Genomic DNA, 21,722 nt, shown 5'->3' on the forward strand with positions numbered 1-21,722 from the left:
AGTTCTCGGACCGAGAAACAGCCTCGTACATTTGCAATACCTTCAATTCATTTTGACCATCACGAAAATGACGACGTTTAGAAAAGTCTCAGAGACGCAAGGCTAGGTGCATTGAAACCGGCTCGGCCCATAGAGACGGACCCCAACGTTTCTGTCCGATAGCTCGTTCAAGGACCCCGTAGCAAGTCATGGAAAATAGTGGATTTTCAGCACCAATTAGGGTTTTTCTCGGACACCAAATGACCTATCGAGCCGAAACTTGGGATTCGGGGTCGCCTCAGCTAGGCCAACACATAACATAAGAAATGAACCCGCAGCTAGAACGTAACTACGTGTTTTATGTTTTTTTTATGGTTTGAACCCAAGGCGTTGTGAATTTTGGGCCAGCTCTGAAGTATGTAATAGTTGGCTACTAAACGAGTTGGAAAAAGTGGGTTTGGTGTCAGTTTGTATCAGTTTGGTGTCAGAATGATATCTAATTGACTGATGGACTCTTGTCCACTTGACTCTTGTACATTTGCAATATGTTTAAACAGTGAGGTACCATCACCAAAAGCGACATTCTGAAATCAACAAATCAACCCAAACGAGCGATTGAGATGAACCAGAATCACTGCAAAGCCATCCCGAGTTCATCGGGCCAGTCAATTTCACATTCCTGCAGGATTTTTATAGCATGACCAATTCGTGATGGTACCTGCCCATTAAAACATATTGCAAATGCACAGTGACTTTGAAAAAGTAAGGAAACATAAACAAAAAAAAAAAACATTTTTGGGTGACCAGTTGCACGTGCATTTGCAATATGATTCTATAGTGAAAAAACATCACCAAAAGCGACATTCTGAAATCTACCCAAACGAGCCATTGAGATGACCCAGAATCACTGCAAAGCCATCCCGAGTTCATCGGGCTAGTCAATTTCACATTCCTGCAGGATTTTTATAGCATGACCAATTCGTGATGGTACCTGCCCATTGAAACATATTGCAAATGCACAGTGACTTTGAAAAAGTAAGGAAACATAAACAAAAAAAATCAAAACATTTTTTTTTTGGGTGACCAGTTGCACGTGCATTTGCAATATGATTCTATAGTGAAAAAACATCACCAAATGCGACATTCTGAAATCAACCCAAACGAGCGATTGAGATGAACCAGAATCACTGCAAAGCCATCCCGAGTTCATCGGGCCAGTCAATTTCACATTCCTGCAGGATTTTTATAGCATGACCAATTTGTGATGGTACCTGCCCATTAAAACATATTGCAAATGCACAGTGACTTTGAAAAAGTAAGGAAACATAAACAATTTTTTTTTATTTTTGGGTGACCAGTTGCACGTGCATTTGCAATATGATTCTATAGTGAAAAAACATCACCAAATGCGACATTCTGAAATCAACCCAAACGAGCGATTGAGATGAACCAGAATCACTGCAAAGCCATCCCGAGTTCATCGGGCTAGTCAATTTCACATTCCAGCAGGATTTTTATAGCATGACAAATTCGTGATGGTACCTGCCCATTGAAACATATTGCAAATGCACAGTGACTTTGAAAAAGTAAGGAAACATAAACAAAAATAAATAAATTGGGGGTTACCAGTTGCACATTTCAGATCACCAGTTGCACATTTCAGATCACCAGTTGCACATTTCAGATCACCAGTTGCACGGAGGAAAATCGTTACTTTTGACTTTGACTTTTGACTTCCTATGACATCATATTGCAAATGGACAAAACATATGCCTTATGCACAAGTAAAACAAAAAAAAATTATGATAATACAAGTTGACAAAGGTATAGTTTGAGCAAAGTATAGTTTGAATTTTGAGCATGACAAATTCGTGATGGTACCTGCCCATTAAAACATATTGCAAATGCACAGTGACTTTGAAAAAGTAAGGAAACATAGAATCCATTTTTTTTTTTTTTGGGTTACCAGTTGCACATTTCAGATCACCAGTTGCACATTTCAGATCACCAGTTGCACATTTCAGATCACCAGTTGCACGGAGGAAAATCGTTACTTTTGACTTTGACTTTTGACTTCCTATGACATCATATTGCAAATGGACAAAACATATGCCTTATGCACAAGTAAAACAAAAAAAAATTATGATAATACAAGTTGACAAAGGTATAGTTTGAGCAAAGTATAGTTTGAATTTTGAGCATGACAAATTTGTGATGGTACCTGCCCATTAAAACATATTGCAAATGCACAGTGACTTTGAAAAAGTAAGGAAACATAAACAAATGGACATAATGAAATCATCATATTTTTTTTTTCCGGTTACCAGTTGCACGCGCATTTGCAATATGATTCTATAGTGAAAAAACATCACCAAATGGACATGATGAAATCAACACAACGAGTGATGGAAATTAACAACTATCACTGCCCGGCCGTCCCGAGTTCATCAGTTCAGTCAATTTTGGCCCCCAAAAAAATTGGCTTTTGACTTTGACTTTTGACTTCCTATGAAATCATATTGCAAATGGACAAATCATATTCCTTATGCACAAGTAAAAAAAATAAAATTATGATAATAACATTTTACAAAAGTATATTCATACACTTCTTACACATTTAATTGTCTTACACATGATTTTTTTTAGTTTTTAAAGTTTTAAAAAAAAATCTAATTTTTGACTTTTGACATCCTATTAAATCATATTGCAAATGGACAAAACATTAATGCCTTATGCACAAGTAACGAATAAAGTATGTTGATGCAGTTCTTATACGTGTGTAATTGAGCACTTTTTTTAAGGGTGTGTGAAGTTTTTTATAAAATTTTGACATTTTTGACTTTTGACTTCCTATGAAATCATATTCCAAATGAGAAAACATATGCCTTATGCACAAGTAAACAAAACTAAAAATGATAATAAAGTATGACTAAAGTATGTTGATAAAGTTCTTATACATGTGTAATTGACATAAAAATTGAAAGAATTTTGAAAAACGGTCCAGAAAGCACTTTTTTAAGGATGTGTGAAGTTTTTTACCAAATTTTGACATTTTTGACTTTTGACTTTTGACTTCCTATGAAATCATATTGCAAATGGACAAAACATATGCCTTATGCGCATGTAATTAAAATAAAAAAAAATTGATATCAAAATTGGACAAAAGTATATTCATACAGTTCTTACACATGTGTAATTGACAAAAAAAGCGAAAGAATTTCGAAAAACGGCCCAGAAAGCACTTTTTTAAGGGGTGATAAGTTTTTGAAAAAAAAATCATTTTTTCAAAATTTTTCTTTTGGATGTTGACTTGGGTTGCATTTCCAATATGAAAAACCCCGGTGGAGCGCACTCGCCCCCTGTTGGATTTTTGAGGTGTTACAATTGGCAATTGCCATATGGCATTTGCCATATACTTTGCACGAATCAACGCCGCTTTGGGTGGTATTGGACATCGTGTATATGGTTTGTCCAATGCCAATATCTTGCCATTCATTTTTGTACAATTCAGGGGGGTATTCCCTTACAAAACAGTTCTTAGTATCATTTATAGCCAAGACACACCCATCTCAACTCACATGACGAATAACAGATCTTAGGAACATTACAAAGGAAGACTTTACTTGAGAGAGGAGTATTCCATAGCCAGACAGCATTAGCTATAAATTATCGTTCAGTTTGCTCTCCTAAAACGAGGTTCTACTTCTCGTTCTTGGTACAACATAGTACCAAGACATTAGGATATATATCAATTGTCATTTTAGACACTCCCATTGTGGACAAGCTCACGGAGACACAGTGACTGGTACACAGACATTGTGGAGCCAAGAGATAATTGGTTCCCCCTCAATCATCCCTTCACATGGTTTAAAAGATATGTTTACATATGAAGACAAGCTTGACCTCTCCCCTCTCTACGGCCCAAGTAACTGACCCCATGACAGAGAAAGGATAAATGCAAATGGCCACCACTATATTACAACAAGATACATTCTATATGAGAAGTAACTCACAAGCATATAATGAAAATAAAACATCTTATCTATGTTACCCAACTATTCTGATTAATCCCCAACAGATTTCTGTTGTTTGAATTTGGCGCCCTGCACTTTCACTGGCTGTTGTCATATCGATCCCGTTAACGGGATTTCAGCCCTATGAAGTTTTTAATATCTGGCACATAATAACAGCACAATTGCCAGAAAGTAGGCTAACATTTGTCAGTGTTTCTTAAACAGAGATTTTGAGATTCTATGTCCAACTTTAATCACTCATCTAATCACAAATATCCTATCGGATTTATTTATAGTTATGCAAATGCACAAACATTTTATTTACAATCATTGGAGAGTTTAATAAGGGCAAATATATATTTTCTCTTGCTACATATTCAAATTCCTTTAACCAGTGGTGTATTGTACTTTAGAAAAAATACTTTTTGGTACTACTTATGTAGTTTTTTGGGGGAATCTGTACCTTACTATGTATATTTTTTTACAATTTTTACTTTTACTTCACTATATTCCTAAAGAAAATAATGTACATTTTACTCCATGCATTTTCCCTGGCACCTAAAAGTACTCGTTACATTTTGAATGCTTAGCAGGACATGAAAATGGTCCAATTCACACTTATCAAGAGAACATTAAACACGCATGCTTCATTTGTAAATTATGTCTGAGTGCTGGAGTGTGCCTCTGGCTTTCCGTAAATAAAATAATAACAAGAAAATGGTGCCATCTGGTTTGCTTAATATAAGGAATTTGATATGATTTGTACTTTTACTTTTGATACTTAAGTATATTTTAGCAATTACATTTACTTTTGATACTTAAATATATTTAAAACCAATACTTTTAGACTTTTAGTCATTTTCTATTCATCTTTACTTTTACTCAAGAGTGAAAATTGGGTACTTTTTTCACCACTGCCTTTAACCTCACGTTAAGCTTGCAATAATTCATGTTTTGATGGAAATACGAAATTTGCCTCTAAGTCATTACAAACTACCTTGATATTCCCTCGATAATGTTATGGAAAAATGGTTTATTGGATAAATGTGGCAACTGCTTGCTTGCTGCGCACCCCAAAAAATTGGGCTAGTTTTCAAGCTTTGTGGGCAGGTTTTGAATGGTCATTGGACTAGAAATTTCAGCTAGACCTGGCAACCCTGCTGAGAAGTCACTTTAGCGGTCACTGACAAGTTTCAACATGGGCTTTGAATCTTAGGAAAATAAAAACAAGATGTTTGGACATAACTAGATTTATGAATAGCAAAGGGATAAAGGAGATTGACTTTATTCAGTCAGTTTGACACCTTTTGTAAACTGGTCAGCACTTGCTGTTCGGTCATCAATCAAACCACAGTAAATAGCCGATGCGCCATGGCTCCGCAGCTGGCTATATCATAAGCCTATAGAACATACGAAAGAAAATAAATTAATGTGCCACAAAACGATAATTATGTTGATTTCATCTCATCTTTACCACTTACATGGAATGTGTAAATTCACCCACAGGAGACGATGAAGAAGCATCATGCTCACCTTCTTCTGTGAAAATAAATTTGACTGCAGCCAACCACAGAGCACAAAAATAAGAGGTACCGGGCAGCAGACAGCAGACTGACAAACCAGCAGTGTTTCCTTGTCATCTCTCACTTTGTGACTGACAGGCTGTCTTATCAAATTAAAAGTGTATTTGTCACATGCACCGAATACAACAAGTGTAGACCTTACAGTGAAATGCTTACTTACAAGCCCTTAACCAACAATGCAGCTTTAAGAAACATAAGCGTTAAGTAAAAAATAGATAAGTATTATTATTATTTTTTTAAGTAACAAATGATGAAAGAGCAGCAGTAAAATAACAGTAGCGGGGCTATATTCTGGGGTTACAGAGTCAATGTGCGGGGGCACCGGTTAGTTGAGATAATATGTACATGTAGGTAAAGTTAGTGACTATGACTATGCTTAGATAGTGACTATGCTTAGATAATAAATTGAGAGTAGCAGCAGTGTAAAAGAGGGGGGCAATGCAAATAGTCTGGGTAGCCATTTGATTAGCTCTTCAGGAGTCCTATGGCTTGGGGGTAGAAGCTGTTAAGAAGCCTTTTGGACCTAAACTTGAAGCTCCGGTATCTTTGACAATTTTTAGGGCCTTCCTCTGACGACGCCTGTTATAGAAGTCCTGGATGGCAAGAAGCTTGGCCCCAGTGTAGTACTGGGCCGTACGCACTACCCTCTGTAGTGCCTTGCGGTCAGAGGCCGAGCAGTTGCTATACTAGGCAGTGATGCAACCAGTCAGGATGCTCTCGATGGTGCAGCTGTAGAACTTTTTGAGGGTCTGAGGACCCATTGCAAATCTTTTCAGACTCCTGAGGGGGAATAGGCTTTACCGTGCCCTCTTCACGACTGTCTTGGTGTTTTTGGACTAGAGGTCGACCGATTAATCGGAATGGCCGATTAATTGCCGATTTCAAGTTTTTTATTTTATTTTAATTCTTATTGTTTTGTTTTTACACCATTATTTAATCTTTATTTAACAAGGCAAGTCAGTTAAGAACACATTCTTATTTTCAATGACGGCCTAGGAACGGTGGGTTAACTGCCTCGTTCAGGGGCAGAACGACAGATTTTTACCTTGTCAGCTCGGGGGATTCAATCTTGCAACCTTACAGTTAACTAGCCCAACGCTCTAAGCTCCTGATTACATTGCACTCCACAAGGAGACTGCCTGTTACGTGAATGCAGTAAGCCAAGGTAAGTTGCTAGCTAGCATTAAACTTATCTTATAAAAAACAATCAATCAATCATAATCACTAGTTAACTACACATGGTTGATGATATTACTAGTTTATCTAGCGTGTCCTGCTATATAATCGATGCGGTGCGTATCGTTGCTCCAATGTGTACCCAACCATAAACATCAATACCTTTCTTAAAATCAATACACAGAAGTATATATTTTTAAACCTGCATATTTAGCTAAAAGAAATCCAGGTTTGCAGGCAATATTAACCAGGTGAAATTGTGTCACTTCTCTTGCGTTCATTGCACGCAGAGTCAGTGTATATGCAACAGTTTGGGCCGCCTAATTTGACAGAATTTTTAGACTTATGGTTGCCATCCCGTTTATATAAATGACCTAAGGCTCGTATTTCTGTGTGTTATCATGTTATAACTAAGTCTATGATTTGATAGAGCAGTCTGACTGAGCGATGGTAGGCAGCAGCAGGCTCGTTAGCATTCATTCAAACAGCACTTTTGTGCGTTTGCCAGCAGCTGTTTATGACTTCAAGCCTATCGACTCCCGAGATTAGGCTGGCGTAAGCGATGTGAAATGGCTATCTAGTTAGCGGGGTGCGCTCTAATAGCGTTTCAAACGTCACTCGCTCTGAGACTTGGAGTGGTTTTCCCCTTGCTCTGCATGGGTAACGCTGCTTCGAGGGTGGCTGGTGTCGTTGTGTTCCTGGTTTGAGCCCAGTTAGGGGCGAGGAGAGGGACAGAAGCTATACTGTTAGACTGGCAATACTAAAGTGCCTATAAGAACATCCAATAGTCAAAGGTTAATGAAATACAAATGGTATAGAGAGAAATAGTCCTATAATTCTTATAATAACTACAACCTAAAACTTCTTACCTGGGAATATTGAAGACTCGTGTTTAAAGGAATCACCAGCTTTCATATGTTCTCATGTTCTGAGCAAGGAACTTAAACATTAGCTTTCTTACATGGCACATATTGCACTTTTACTTTCTTCTCCAACACTTTGTTTTTGCATTATTTAAACCAAATTTAACATGTTTCATTATTTATTTGAGGCTAAATTTATTTTATTGATGTATTATATTAAGTTAAAATAAGTGTTCATTCAGTATTGTTGTAATTGTCATTATTACAAATAAAAAAAAATTTAATGGCCGATTAATTGGTGTCAGGTTTTTTGGTCCTCCAATAATCGGTGTGGGCGTTGAAAAATCATAATCGGTCGACCTCTAGTTTGGACCATGAGTTTGTTTGTGATGTGGACACCAAGAAACTTGAAGCTCTCAACCTGCTCCACTACAGCCCTGTCAATGAGAATGGGGGCGTGCTCTGTCCTCCTTTTCCTGTAGTTCACAATCATCAGCGAGGCAGTCATTTGATAAGCCAAGGCTATTGAGTCTGCCGATAAGAATGCGGTGATTGACCGCCTTGGCCAGGTTGATGAAGACGGCTGCACAGTAGTCTTTTATCGATGGCGGTTATGATATCGTTTAGGACCTTGAGCTTGGTTGAGGTGCACACATGACCAGCTCGGACACCAGATTGCATAGTGGAGAAGGTACGGTTGCATTCGAAATGGTCGGTGATCTGTTTGTTAACTTGCCTTTCCAAGATTGTAGAAAGGCAGGGCAGGATGGATATAGATTTTTAACAGTTTAGGTCTAGAGTGTCTCCCCCTTTGAAGAGGGGGATGACCGTGACAGCTTTCCAATCTTTGGGGATCTCAGACGATAGGAAAGAGAGGTTGAATGGGCCAGTAATAGTGGTTTCAACAATTTCGGTGGATAATTTTAGAAAGAGAAGGTCCAGATTGTCTAGCCCAGGTGATTTGTAGGGATCCAGATTTTGCAGCTCTTTCAGAACATCAGCTGTCTGGATTTGGGTGAAGGAGAAGCGAGGGTGGGGCTTGGGCATGTTGCTGCAGGGGGTGCTGAGATTTTGGCCGGGGTAGGGTTAGCCAGGTGGAAAGCATGGCCAGCCGTAGAAAAATGCTTATTGAAATTATCGATTATCGTAGATTTATCGGTGGTGAAAGTGTTTCCTATCCTCAGTGCAGTGGGCAGCTGGGAGGAGGTGCTCTTATTCTCCATGGACTTTAGTGTCCCAAAACTTTATGGAATTAGTGCTACAGGATCGAAATTTCTGTTTGAAAAAGCTATCCTTAGCTTTCCTAACTGACTGAGTATATTGGTTCCTGACTTCCCTGAAAAGTTGCATATCGCGGGGACTATTCGATGCTAATGCAGAATGCCACAGGATGTTTTTGTGCTGGTCAAGGGCAGTTAAGTCTGGGGTGAACCAAGGCTGTATCTGTTCTTAGTTCTACATGTTTTGAATGGGGCATGCTTATTTAAGATGGTGAGGAAAGCACTTTTAAAGAGCAACCAGGCATCCTCTACTGATGGAATGCGGTCAATATCCTTCCAGGATACCCGGGCCAGGTCGATTAGAAAGGCCTGCTCGCTGAAGTGTTTTAGGGAGCATTTGACAGTGATGAGGGGTGGTCGTTTGACCGCGGACCCATTCAAGAGGCAGTGATCGCTGAGATCCTGGTTGAAGACAGCAGAGGCGTATTTAGTGGGCAAGTTGGTCAGGATGATGTCTAAGAGGGTGCCCATGGTTACGGATTTAGCGTTGTACCTGGTAGGTTCCTTGATAATTTGTGTGAGATTGAGGGCATCTAGCTTAGATTGTAGGACGGCTGTGGTGTTAAACATGTCCCAGTTTAGGTCACTTAACAGTATGAACTCTGAAGATAGATGGGGGCAATCAATTCACATATGGTGTCCAGGGCACAGCTGGGGGCTGAAAGGGGTCTATAACAAACGGCAATGGTGAGAGACTTGTTTCTGGAAAGGTGGATTTTTAAAAGTAGAAGCTCCAGCCTCAATAGCTAAGGCATATTAAGGCTGGAGGCTCTACAGTGAAATAAGACAATCACTAACCAAAACAGCAATAGACATGGCATATTGGCATTAGGGAGAGGCATATGTAAAGGTTCAGAGCTTGCGGTGGGAATCCTGAGATATGATAGAGAAAATGCAGTCCGATATGCTCTGGGTTAATATCGCGCTGTGCAGACTGGCAGGAATTTAACGGGGCTGAGGCTGGCTGATGTCTGAGTTAACGGTGTAGAACGCTAGCTAGTTAGCTGGCTAGCTTCTGATGGGGTTTCCGGTTCTAAAGTGTAGAAAATAGCAGATCCGTACCACATTGGGTGATGCGGGTTGCAGGAGAGTTTGTTCAGTCCGTAGAAGGAAATTTAGATTAAAAATATATACGAAGAAAACAATATATACACGGGATGGGACAAGACAAAACAGACGTCCGACTGCTACGCCATCTTGGAACGTAAGACAGAGTTTGAGTCAGTGGGCTAACTGGTGTCTCCAAGTGGCCACACACCTCTCCAAAGTGGGCACAGGTCCTAAGTAATTTCATTGCACTTTTATAACTCAAAGAAGAGTACAATCTTTGTGTTTTCACAAGGCAATTCAGAGAAATTGTAATTTTGGTGCCCATAGAAAGGAGTCAACAGTGCTTGCTTGTATGACATCAAAGCGGTATTTATTATAAAAATCTAAATACATAGTCATCTTAATTTACAGCATTTCCCTCACTCAGACAACAAAATATGTGCAAATGTTGCCCAATTAGCTGCAGGGAAGGGGGCAACTTCTTGTCATGTGCGGTGCTCAAGTTCAGAACATTTGTCAGTCAAAACCCATACAGCGCGGTGAAGCACAGAGCCTGATGTAATTTATAGCATGTTACTGTAACCCATCAATAGGTTAGAGTGTAAAGGGCTAATGTATGGTGATTAACAGTGCTGCTCTCTGTCTCCCCCTTCAGGCTATAGATAAGTACTGCAGGGTCAGCGGGGGGTTCTCCGGGGTCAAGGATGTCTACTCGTCCAACCCAACCTACGACGACGTTCAGCAGAGCTTCTTCCTGGCCGAGACGCTCAAGTAAGTCCTCAGCCATTTTGAATCCAGACTGCACACCCAATAGCTCTCGGGTTGGCCAGCCCCTGTTCTAGGGTGATATTACACTGGTTGTTGTTTTAGGCTGAGGTGAGGTGGAGTGGATGGGGCAGCTCCCCTGTGTCCTGTTCATTCACTTCCAATTAGTTTGAGATGGGGATGTCCTGGCCTGGCAGCCCCTGGAATGCACTGGAACTGTGTGCTTTACTACCCTCTGCTGGTGACTGTTTATTGCTGTTCACATTGTCTCACCTGTACCATACAAATAGCAATGATGAACAGAATATAGCAGCTGCATATTGTCTACTCTTTCCCTCCTCCTTGTCTTTCTACCTCACCCTCCCTCTATCTTGTGCAGGTATCTGTACCTGTTGTTCTCCAGTGATGACCTGATGCCTTTGGAGAGCTGGGTGTTCAACACGGAGGCCCACCCCCTGCCGGTACTGCACCTGGCCAACCTCACCCTCCCAGGGAGCCAGGCCCAGCGGTAGAGACCAGGGGTCCTCCAGGGGACCAATGCGTCCTTTCCTCCCTGCCTCCATCTCTCCCTCTCACTACTACAGACTGCAGAAGGAGAGAGCTCAGACCATTGTAGAGTGGAGGGGACTGGAACAATAGCTCCCTTTCTTATTCTTTAATTCTCTCGCTCTCACTTTCTATAGCTCTCTGCTGATCAGAAGGACGGTGGGTGCGTTCAGCTTTTGTGATTGCCCTCGTAATGTGACTTTTTTGTCAGGAGGCTTGATTTGTTTTCACCAAACTGTCTCATAACGGACGCATACAGGGGCGAGAGGGTGTATGGAGTCTGAACGAACAAACAGACAGACTTCTCTGAAGGGATATGTATATTCCAGACAGAGTCAGACTGACAGTAAAACTGAAGACTATGCGATCAGTGGGGTTTGTTGATTTTTGTTTTTTTCATTCTATCTTTTGGACACTGATTGGCGGGGACACAACAATGTGACCCTCCTGGTCCGTCTGCCATTTTCTGTTTACTCTCTTGACCTGGAACTGTATCAGTGTTGCTTTGTGGATAGGAGCAACGGCTTAATGCGTCCCCCTCTGGCACCTTTCTAAAGTGGGCCTGTGAAATGGAATTGATATCCCTTGCGTTCTCTATGCTACATTCTGCCATTTCTGTTCTTTCTCTATCATTCTCTCTTTCCATCTCATCATTAGCAGGTGACATATTGTAGCTTAGCCTGGCCTCAAATCATTTTGTTGCTGCTATTCAACTGATGCTGCTTCTCTCTCTCCTCTCAACCTTGTCTTATCACTCCATTCCACCTCCATCGTCTCTTTCTTGTCATATTTCTTCACTTCATTTGTTACTCCTCTTGCTTGGTCAATTTCTGTTCCTGTCTTTCCATAAATCACTAACACTCCACAGGCAAATTGGACAGGTCTTGATTTGGCCGTGATTCTTGTCTGCTGATAAAATGGCCCCTGTGGATAAATTGTTATGCACTTTGTTACTTGGATTACTGAGAGGGAAAATGAAGTGAAGTTACAGCACTGTAGGAGCTGAAGACACAAAGCCCTTCATTTATTATCTCTGTGTCTTTGACTCCTTTTAAAATGACTGACACGGAGCCATATTGTTGCTCTAACACTACCACTGATGGGTATAGCCTGGAGTTTTTCCTGTTCAGGAACAACTCCCCACCCTACTGATAGGGTTCTACCTAAACTGTTTCTTGTTCTCATTCCAATCACCACTCGCATATTAGGACTTGGGTTCCGTCACCTGTGCGATGAGTATGTTGAATGATATGCCATTCATTCTCTATGGGCTGTGTTCTTAATGGACCTTTTGTGTTTCATATGAATGTTGTTTCTGCAACAGTAGATGGAACGGAAGGAACTCTGCTGTGTTTAGTGAGGAATCTGTGATTGGTGCATTGGAGTGGATGGGGATATACTTTAGATTTAGGGGACTGAAGGTAACACTGCGAAATAGAAATGTACCCTGGAAGAAATGCCATTTTTGTTGGAAGTATCAATTAATTTAAAGCCTTATCAAGTGTTGCTATGTGTGACGCCTTTGGCCAATACCTTTTTTAATGTATTTTTATTTTACAAAATGTTATTCATACACAAGCTCATACACCACAAGCTCATACACACCACAAGCTCATACCCCACAAGCTCATACACCAGTCTGCTAGAAACCCAGCTGTCGCTCTAGCAGACCCATGATGATGAAGGAATAGTGATGAGGATAATGTTGGGGTTGGGCTGATTACAGAACAACTCACCTTGCCAATCGATAAAGCCATACTATATTTGTGTTGCTGCTTAGCTAATTGGTTGGTTTCTGTCACTAATTTCTCATGTCTTGAATGAGTACCACCTGGCTGCACCTGAACAACACTTGTCTCACTCTATTCCTCTTTCCTCTGTCACACCCTTTCTACTCATTCCTATTCCTCCAGCTTCTATTCCTCTCTTTCTCCCCTGCTATTGCTCCCTCAGTCCCCATCTGTCAGCAGCTCAGTGTCTCCCTCCTCGTGGTGGTGGCAGTAGCAGCAGCGTACTGGGGTAGAATGGTATGAAGTATGTTTATCACCTCCACCTCACTCTGACATCCTCACTCTTAACATCATCACTGCTTCCTGTCCGGGGAGAAAGCCCAGGCGTTCTTTGGCACCGTCAGTCGCCGGGAGGATGTTGATTTTGAAAAAAGTGTTCCGTATTTGTATTTTTACTGAACAAAAAAAGACCTGTAAATATGTTTAAAATGAGACAATAAAGATGTTATGGAAAGTGAACAGAATAACTAAAATGGTGTCTTAGTAATGTTTGTTTCCTGTTGTTCACTCTGTTCCCTTATCTAACGCATTTACTTGCAGGATTTAGCTTGCGGTGCTCAGCACCTTTTTACTATACTTTTTTATAGAATGTTTATAGAAGGTGAAGTCAAGTCTTCTCTTTCAGCTCCTGTCCTGAGGGGGGCAGTCTTGCTTAATATCCAAAATACAAACATCAATTCAACAGCTAGTAAGGCTTAACAATAATGTTTCATTGATTTTAAGATTCTATTTGAGACTTTGAACACCCAAACTGTGATCGGACACTTGGCAGGGATGATTTGTGTTATAATCCCAGTATCTAAAGATTAAAGTTTACTGTGCTGTCCCTCATATGTGGTACTGCCTGGGATGGGAATTACCGGAATTGCAAAGAGAACTCCTGCGCACTTTATCTTTGCATGTGTCGTTGATTGTCTGTTTCCGTTTCAATCTAGGACCTTTCTGCCCCAGTCAGCCTGCTGTGCCCTGCTCTCCATGATGTTATCTGAGTATGAAGCCGTTAACAGTTACAGGGAGCAGCAGGTCATAGTCCTGGCATGCAGCCTCTGCCTACAACACCACAGCATGGCACACTACGCTCTCTCTCTCCCTGTCATAACAACTGCTGTTAATAGAAGACAAAACAGCATGTCAGTGCAGAGATATTCTTTTTTCACAGTTTTGTTTTTTGTTTCTGTTCATCTAAGTGATTTGAGCAGATCGGTTCAGTAATGTTTCTTCCATCTGTCCAAATTGGGATGGCGGCCTCTCCTGCTCGCATCCACCCCTCATTTCTCAGTTTGTCATCAGTTGCCGTGACAATGGGCTGACAGGTCAGGATGGATAGGCAGAGAGCAGGGTCTGACCCTTGGATATCCATCTGACCTGAGGAGAACCCTTGTGTCATATGGTTTCCAGATAACGATCTTCAGACGTGCAGGCTGCATCTTAACAGTCTAAAATGGCTTCCTCTTCATCTGCACGGATCTGAAAGCACAGGATAGGTGAAAGCACTATGGTGTTTGCATACTGTTGATTTTCTTCCACATGTCCAGGTCTTTCAGATCACTGCAGTTCAAGGAAAAGAGACAAATAGAATAAACAAAGCCACTTAAGACTTGAGATGCACTGATGTACTGGTCCAGATGGCCAGAAAGAGAACTGGCAATAATGAAGCATAGCAAAACACATGAGTAAATTAAGCCTTGTCTGTTTCTAGAAAGCCTTTCAATTACATTATAAGGATATATTTGCCTGTGAAGAAGGGACTAGTTGGATGTGGGTAATAAAGAAGCTTAGGAAAATATTTGAGCATAGATTTCTATCGCTGGTTATGTGTGCACTGGTTGCTCCTCTAAATGTCATTATTAGTTGACTTAAAAAGTTTGTTGTCTATGAACTGGCAAAATGTCCTGCTCCTGTAGGCTCATTCATCTGCACACACCCTGGAGTGGAACAGAGTTGAGTGTATATTTGTGTGTAGAGGAACAGGACAGGTGTGTCGAAGATGGAACTCTGCCAAGGTTACAGTGATCTGAATGGGTAAATACGGACTTGATGTCCCAAGCAAATAACTCTTTCACTTTTTACATGCACAGTACCATGGATTCAAGAATCTTAGCTAGACAAGGAAGCCTTGAAATAATGATGAAGATCCCTACTTTCTCCGCCCTTATGGAGTGGCAGCACAAGAGCTGATTTCCTTACGTTTGGAATATTTGTTTGTAACAATGTTAAATAAAAAAAATGTGGGTTATTGAGCCAACAATAATGAGCGCTGCACACGTAAGCAGACTAGGATCCAATTGGTCGGCCCCTGTGGATTTCTTGTCTATTGCTAGCACAGCATCCAGGACTTATTTTTATGTAAATATCCTAAAAGCTTTGAATATAATTTCTCTGATCATTCAGCACGTTTCCCCTATCATTATCCAGCCCAATATCATTGTGAATAGACTTAGAAGCATTTCACTGTTTCACCTGTTGTATTCGGCGCATGTGACAAATCAAATTTGATTTGAAGTTATTTCAACGAGATAGCCCGCTGAAATAAAATTGTGATTAAATGCATCAATGATATCATTTTTTCCCGTAATGAGGTCAGTGTCTGAATTAATTTGTTGTGGCAGAGAGGAGGATGTACAACTCTTCGGGGATCAGGGGATAGCTGAAATACAATCCAAGGTCACAAAAATAAAGATAATATCAAAAAGCCTGTTCACTGAAGTTCCTCTTTGTGATGACATGAGGCTTAGATTTTTGTATTCTCACATCTCTAACACAAACATCTGGGCAATGGTCACTCATGTCATGGGCAAATACACCAGCAGAAACTGGAGTATTCGTTAAAATAAGATCAATCAGATTTGACTTTGAAGGATCTCTAGGGTTGGGCCGTGTAGGCTTAGTCACCAGCTGGGTTAGATTCAGATCATTACACGTTTTTTTTAGATTGTCTGAAGCCTGCATTTCCCAATCATAATTTAGGTCACCCAGGATAACTTCTGATTTAGTAAAAGAAGACAACAAACTAGTTAACTGCTCGAGTGCACCAAGATTAGCTGAGGGAAGACAGTAGACCCCTATAACAGTTATGGATAAATTTTTCCCCAGACCAAGTCTTAAAGATAGTAGCTCAAATTCTTTGGCAAGGGAAATGGATTTCAGTAAAGAGACAGAAAAATTATTTTTAATAAAAATGGCCTTCCACCACCTCTCTGTCTGTCAGTTCTGAACACATGATAACCCTCAATATTAATATCAGAGTCCAGAATGATTCAAGCTTCAGTCAATACCAGAATAACCAGATTTGTCTGCATTGCCCAGATCTTGATGTTATCCAGTTTAGGAAGTAAGCTCCTAATGTTCAGATGCATCAACCAATTTTTTTAACGATTTTTAAAGTCACATGGAAACTCCAACTCAAACAAGCTACGTTCAGTAGGTGGTTGCAGGCCCTGTCTGATGGTTGATAGTGATATAGTTGGTATGGCTATGAGATTGCATAGAACTGCACCATTTGGTCTATCCCTATTAGCAATAGAGGAAGGAGTATAAATTGGAATTACTTTTCCAAGGTTAACACCATAGGGACTGAGGCCGCAGCCAATGTCAAAATTAGGAACACTCAGAGTAACCAATGATGGAATGATATAAACTGACTTACATGGGCTTTGGTTGCTATCATGCAACAGCCCAAGCCCTCTATGTGCTTTGAAAACCGAGGGGGTATTCAAGTTTAAGGAATTTATAATACAACGAAAAGCATTGGGTGAACAGACCACAATGGGCTTCTCTTTTGAGCTAACAATAGGATATCTACGGGTGCAATTCAAACGATTGGTTACAAGGTTACAACTGACAACACCCCTGGCAGTATAGACAACAGTACAATGATAACACTTAGAGTGGATGGGAGGTATTACCTGAGTGGGACATGGTCTGTGTCTGAGTCGATATCTTAACACAGCCTTGAAATATGAAAAGAGGGTCCAGGCTCCTAGATGGTTTGGGTGGAGTCCATCATCTCTGTAGAGCATCTTTTGTTTCCAAAAAGTGTCTAGATTGTCAATAAAAGTTATGCCAACAGAGTGGCAGTAGTCTTTAAGCAAGATATGACGTGCTAAGAGCCTGCTGAACATTTCGCAGCCGCAACCCACTGACCCCTTTCATTCTAATATTGTGCGTTTGGGGCATCTAAGCCCTCGTGGGGCATTTAAGCCCTGAACGCTGCCTATCAGGGCAGCAGTGTCAACCAGTCTGTGTGCCACCCCCAAGACCACAGCCAATCACATGCAAGCAACTAACAAGACTACCTAGCTAACTAGCTAGCTCAAAAAACTAGCTGCATTGTTCCTTGCATGCGATTGGCTGTAGTCTTGGGGGCAGCACGCAGCCTGGGAGACTGTGCTGTCAGGCATCATTCAGGGCTTAAATGCCCCGTATACACTTTAGATGATGTTTCAATACACCCAGTCACTACAAAGATACAGGTGTCCTTCCTAACTCAGTTGCCGGAGAGGAAGGAAACCGCACAGGGATTTCACCATGAGGCCAATGGTGACTTTAAAACTGTTGCAGAGTTTATTGGCTGTCATAGGAGAAAATTGAGGTTGGATCAACAACATTGTATACTATATTGTGTTATACAACACATCACTTAGTATCACTCTCCATATTTTCAAGCATAGTGGTGGCTGCATAATTTTATGGATATGCCTGTAATCGTTAAGGACTCAGGAGTTTTTCAGGATCCAAAAGAAACGGAATGGAGCTAAGCACAGGCAAAATCCTAAAAGAAAACCTGGTTCAGTCTGCTTTGCACCAGACACTGGGAGATGAATTCACCTTTCAGCAGGACAATAACCTAAAACACAAGGCCAAATCTACAGTGGAGTTGCTTACCAAGAAGATAGTGAATGTTCCTGAGTGGCCAAGTTAGTGTTTTCACTTAAATTTACATGCAAATCTATGGCAAAACCTGAAAAAGGTTGTCTAGCAATGAACAACAACCAATTTGACAGAGCTTGAAGAATTTAGAAAATAATAATGGGAAAATATGCACAATCCAGGTGTGGAAAGCTCTTAGAGACCCAGAAATCCAGAAATACTAACAGCTGTAATTGCTCCTAAAGGTGCTTCTACAAAGTATTGACTACTTACAGTACCAGTCAAAAGTTTGTACACACCTACTCATTACCTACTCACTACTCAAAACTCATTAGTTTTTCTTTATTTTTACTAGGTTCTACATTATAGAATAATAATGAAGACATCAAAACTATGAAATAATAATATGGAATCATATAGTAACCAAAAAAGTACTTAAAAGTGTTAAACTTTTATATTTTAGATTCTTCAAAGTAGCCACCCTTTGCCTTGACAGCTTTGCACACTCTTGGCATTCTCTCAACCAGCTTCATGAGGTAGTCACATGGAATGCATTTCAATTAACAGGTGTGGAATTTAATTCCTTCTTATTGTGTTTGAGCCAATCAGTTGTGTTGTGACAAGGTAGGGTTGGTATACCGAAGATATAGCCCTATTTTGTAAAATACCAAGTCCTGTATGTAAATTATATGTTTCTGTATTTTATTTTTATTGAATTTGAAAAAATTCTAAAAATATATATTTGGGGTATTGTGTGTATATGGGTGAAAGAAAAACATTGATTTAATAAATTTTGAATTTGGGCTGTGACACAACAAAATGTAGAACAAGTCAAGGGGTTTGAATAATTTCTGAAGGCACTGTATGCCTTTAGTTTTCCATGTGGACCAATTCATCAGTGTATTCTGAAACGCTATCCAAGGATTGTTCAATAGTGTTGTGTTTTTTGGGAGTGATATTGGTTCTTGTAGAATCCGTTTCATTTTCCTCCATATTGATATAGTTTTCTGAACTATCAAGTTCTTAATGTTCTTAGCTTTACTGTATCCTTTGAAAAAAGACGCATGAAAAGATTATAGCGGTGAGCATGTGCATCTTCAATATTTTCCCATAGATCCTCTTTAGTGCACATAACACAATGTCTCAAGTAAAAGCATTGGGTGGCGAGTTGATACAATTAAAGTCTGGGAGGTTAAACCCACCCTCAGACTTAAGGGGATATAAAACTTTCCTTTTTATTCTATGAATTTTATTTGCCCATATAAAGTATGTTATGACCGAGTGTACTTTTTTTAAAGAATGTCTTCAGTGGGGTAATTGGTACTACTGAGAATAAATACAAAAACTTTGGGAGCCATGCCATTCTAAAGAGGTTTATTCTACCTGTAAGATTTATGGGTTCCATTTAAACAGATAGTTCCATTTAAATCGATCTGCTTTCATATGGTTGATTAATGGGATGAAGTTATCTTTATATGTTTGTTGTCACTTATTAAGCTTCCTACATATTTATATTTTTTTTGTGGTCCACTTAAAGGATTTCTGTAGATCATGAGTATTATTTTTATTTTTCCAATTGCCATTATGGCATTTTTTTCCAGAAAAATGTTGGATATTTATTGAATATTCAGATTTTTTTTTTTGCAAGGGTGGCATTGAGTTTTCAATATTGGTCAGGATTATTAGGATGATCTGCAATTAAGTTTAGTTTATATTTGTATTAAATGTATTATTTAAGCAGGAAAGTTGAAGGTGTCCAAAGTTTTGAATTAAAAAGGCCATTCAAGATGGTTGAAAGCCTTTTTGGAAACTACAGGAATTATTTATAAATCTATATTGTGTTTTTTAGCGTATTGTATTATACTGAAACATGTTCTTGTATTTGTTTGTAAATGTCTATTTTTAATAACCCTTGTTTGGTTCATATGTATTAAGACTTTTGCCGTGTTGTTGCTTATGAGCTTTGTTATTATTTTATTCTGTCAAGATGTGTCTAAAGGCGAAGTCAGGTGCAGGAGAGCAGAGTATGATAAATAAAGCACACTTTATTTTAGTTCCAAAACGTAAGCACAACAAAACAAACGCGCTCAAAAACACAGAACAATAAAGTAAAGCGCTAAACGAACATCGCTTGACATGAAAACAATTACACACAAAACATGATGGGAAACGGAGGGTTAAATACAATTAGATTGATTGGGGAAATGAAAACCAGGTGTGTATGAAAACCAGACAAGACAAATGGATATATGAAAAATGGAGCAGTGACGCCGCCCAAACAAGGAGAAGCCGACTTCGGTGGAAGTCGTGACATATGCTCACAATTGATTACATTTATGGGTCTGTAATCAGCAGGGGACTCTCCAGATTTTTCTGGTTTTAATATAACTGAAATATCTGTTTGATACATGAACTAGGAAGTACTGAATTGAGTGACGTGTGTTGTCATTTGTGTAAATAGGGATGCTACTTTGCCCCAGAATGTTAAATACAATTCTATGGGAAAGCCATCCATACCTGCTGTTTTTCTCATCATAAATGTTTTAACAGTGTCTCATATTTCTTTGGGTGATTTCCATTTTTAGTGATGATTTTTTTTGTCTGCTGACAGTTGTTTCAGGGTTGTTGAGTCTAAGAAGCCTGTAGGAGCAGTACAACTGTTTAACTGATTTATATCGATTTTCATAAGCTTTAAAAATTGTCATTAATAACATTGTTGTTTCTAATTAAAGCATTTGTATCCTTATCTTTTAAAATTATAACTGGTTTGGCATGTATTCGTTTTGTAAGGGCTGTGAGATGTTTACCAGGTTTAGTTGCCATTTAATAGTATGCTTTATTGAGTTTAACCTGTAGTTGTTGGCTCTCTTAAAAGTAAAATATCATATTCCTGCTAAAGTTCAGACATTTTATTTTAATTGCTTGTAAATATTTTTTACATTTTTTTTCTAAGATAGTGATTTACTTTTTTATTTTTTTATTTCAAATTCAAATGTAATTTTTGACCGAGTATGAGATTATGATTTCCTTAACGTCCGCCTTAAAAGGATCAAAAATTATGTCTGGGCTGGCTTTTCTCTGTCCTCTGTCTACATTTGTAATGGTAAAGGTTGTTATTTTCGTACAATGCATTTGGAAAGTATTCAAACCCCTTGACTTTTTCCACATTTGAACTGCAGCCTCATTCTAAAATGGATGAAAAGTTTTTTCCCCTCATCAATCTACACAAAATACACCATAAAGACAAAGCAAAAACAGGCTTTTAGACATTTTTGCAAATGTATTAAAAATAAAAAACTTAAATATTACATATTCATAAGTATTCAAACCCTTTAGTCAGTACTTTGTTGAAGCACCTTTGGCAGGGATTTCAGCCTCGAGTCTTCTTGGGTATGACGCTACAAGCACACTTGTATTTGGGGAGTTTCTCCCATTCTTCTCTGCAGATCCTCTCAAGTTCTGTCAGGTTGGATGGGGAGCTTTGCTGCACAGCTATTTTCAGGTCTGTCCAGAGATGTTCAAGTCCGGGCTCTGGCTGGGCCACTCAAGGACATTCAGAGACTTGTCCCAAAGCCACTCCTGCATTGTCTTGCCTGTGTGTTTAGGGTCGTTGTCTTGTTAGAAGGTGAACCTTCACCCCAGTCTGAGGTCCATGAAAAGTGTCACGCCCTGACCTTAGAGAGCCTTTTTATGTCTCTATTTTGGTTTGGTCAGGGTGTGATTTGGGTGGGCATTCTATGTTCTTTATTTCTTTGTTTCTGGCCGAATGTGGTTCCCAATCAGAGGCATCTGTCTATCATTGTCTCTG

At 39.6% G+C, this 21,722-nt stretch overlaps 1 protein-coding gene across 1 annotated transcript in view; it reads left to right on the forward strand.

The window, feature by feature from the left end:
* The window catches only part of LOC139380713 (mannosyl-oligosaccharide 1,2-alpha-mannosidase IB-like), a 125,055-nt gene extending 111,537 nt beyond the window's left edge, over positions 1-13,518 (forward strand). The window contains exons 14-15 of the mRNA XM_071123664.1: positions 10,600-10,715; positions 11,089-13,518. Of these exons, the coding sequence (XP_070979765.1) occupies positions 10,600-10,715; positions 11,089-11,221 (249 nt within the window). The 3' untranslated portion in view covers positions 11,222-13,518. The remainder of the gene's footprint in view (positions 1-10,599; positions 10,716-11,088) is intronic.
* The last annotated feature ends 8,204 nt before the right edge of the window (positions 13,519-21,722 follow it).

This window comes from Oncorhynchus clarkii, chromosome 22 (assembly GCF_045791955.1).
Source record: "Oncorhynchus clarkii lewisi isolate Uvic-CL-2024 chromosome 22, UVic_Ocla_1.0, whole genome shotgun sequence".
NCBI classification, from domain to species: domain Eukaryota; kingdom Metazoa; phylum Chordata; class Actinopteri; order Salmoniformes; family Salmonidae; genus Oncorhynchus; species Oncorhynchus clarkii.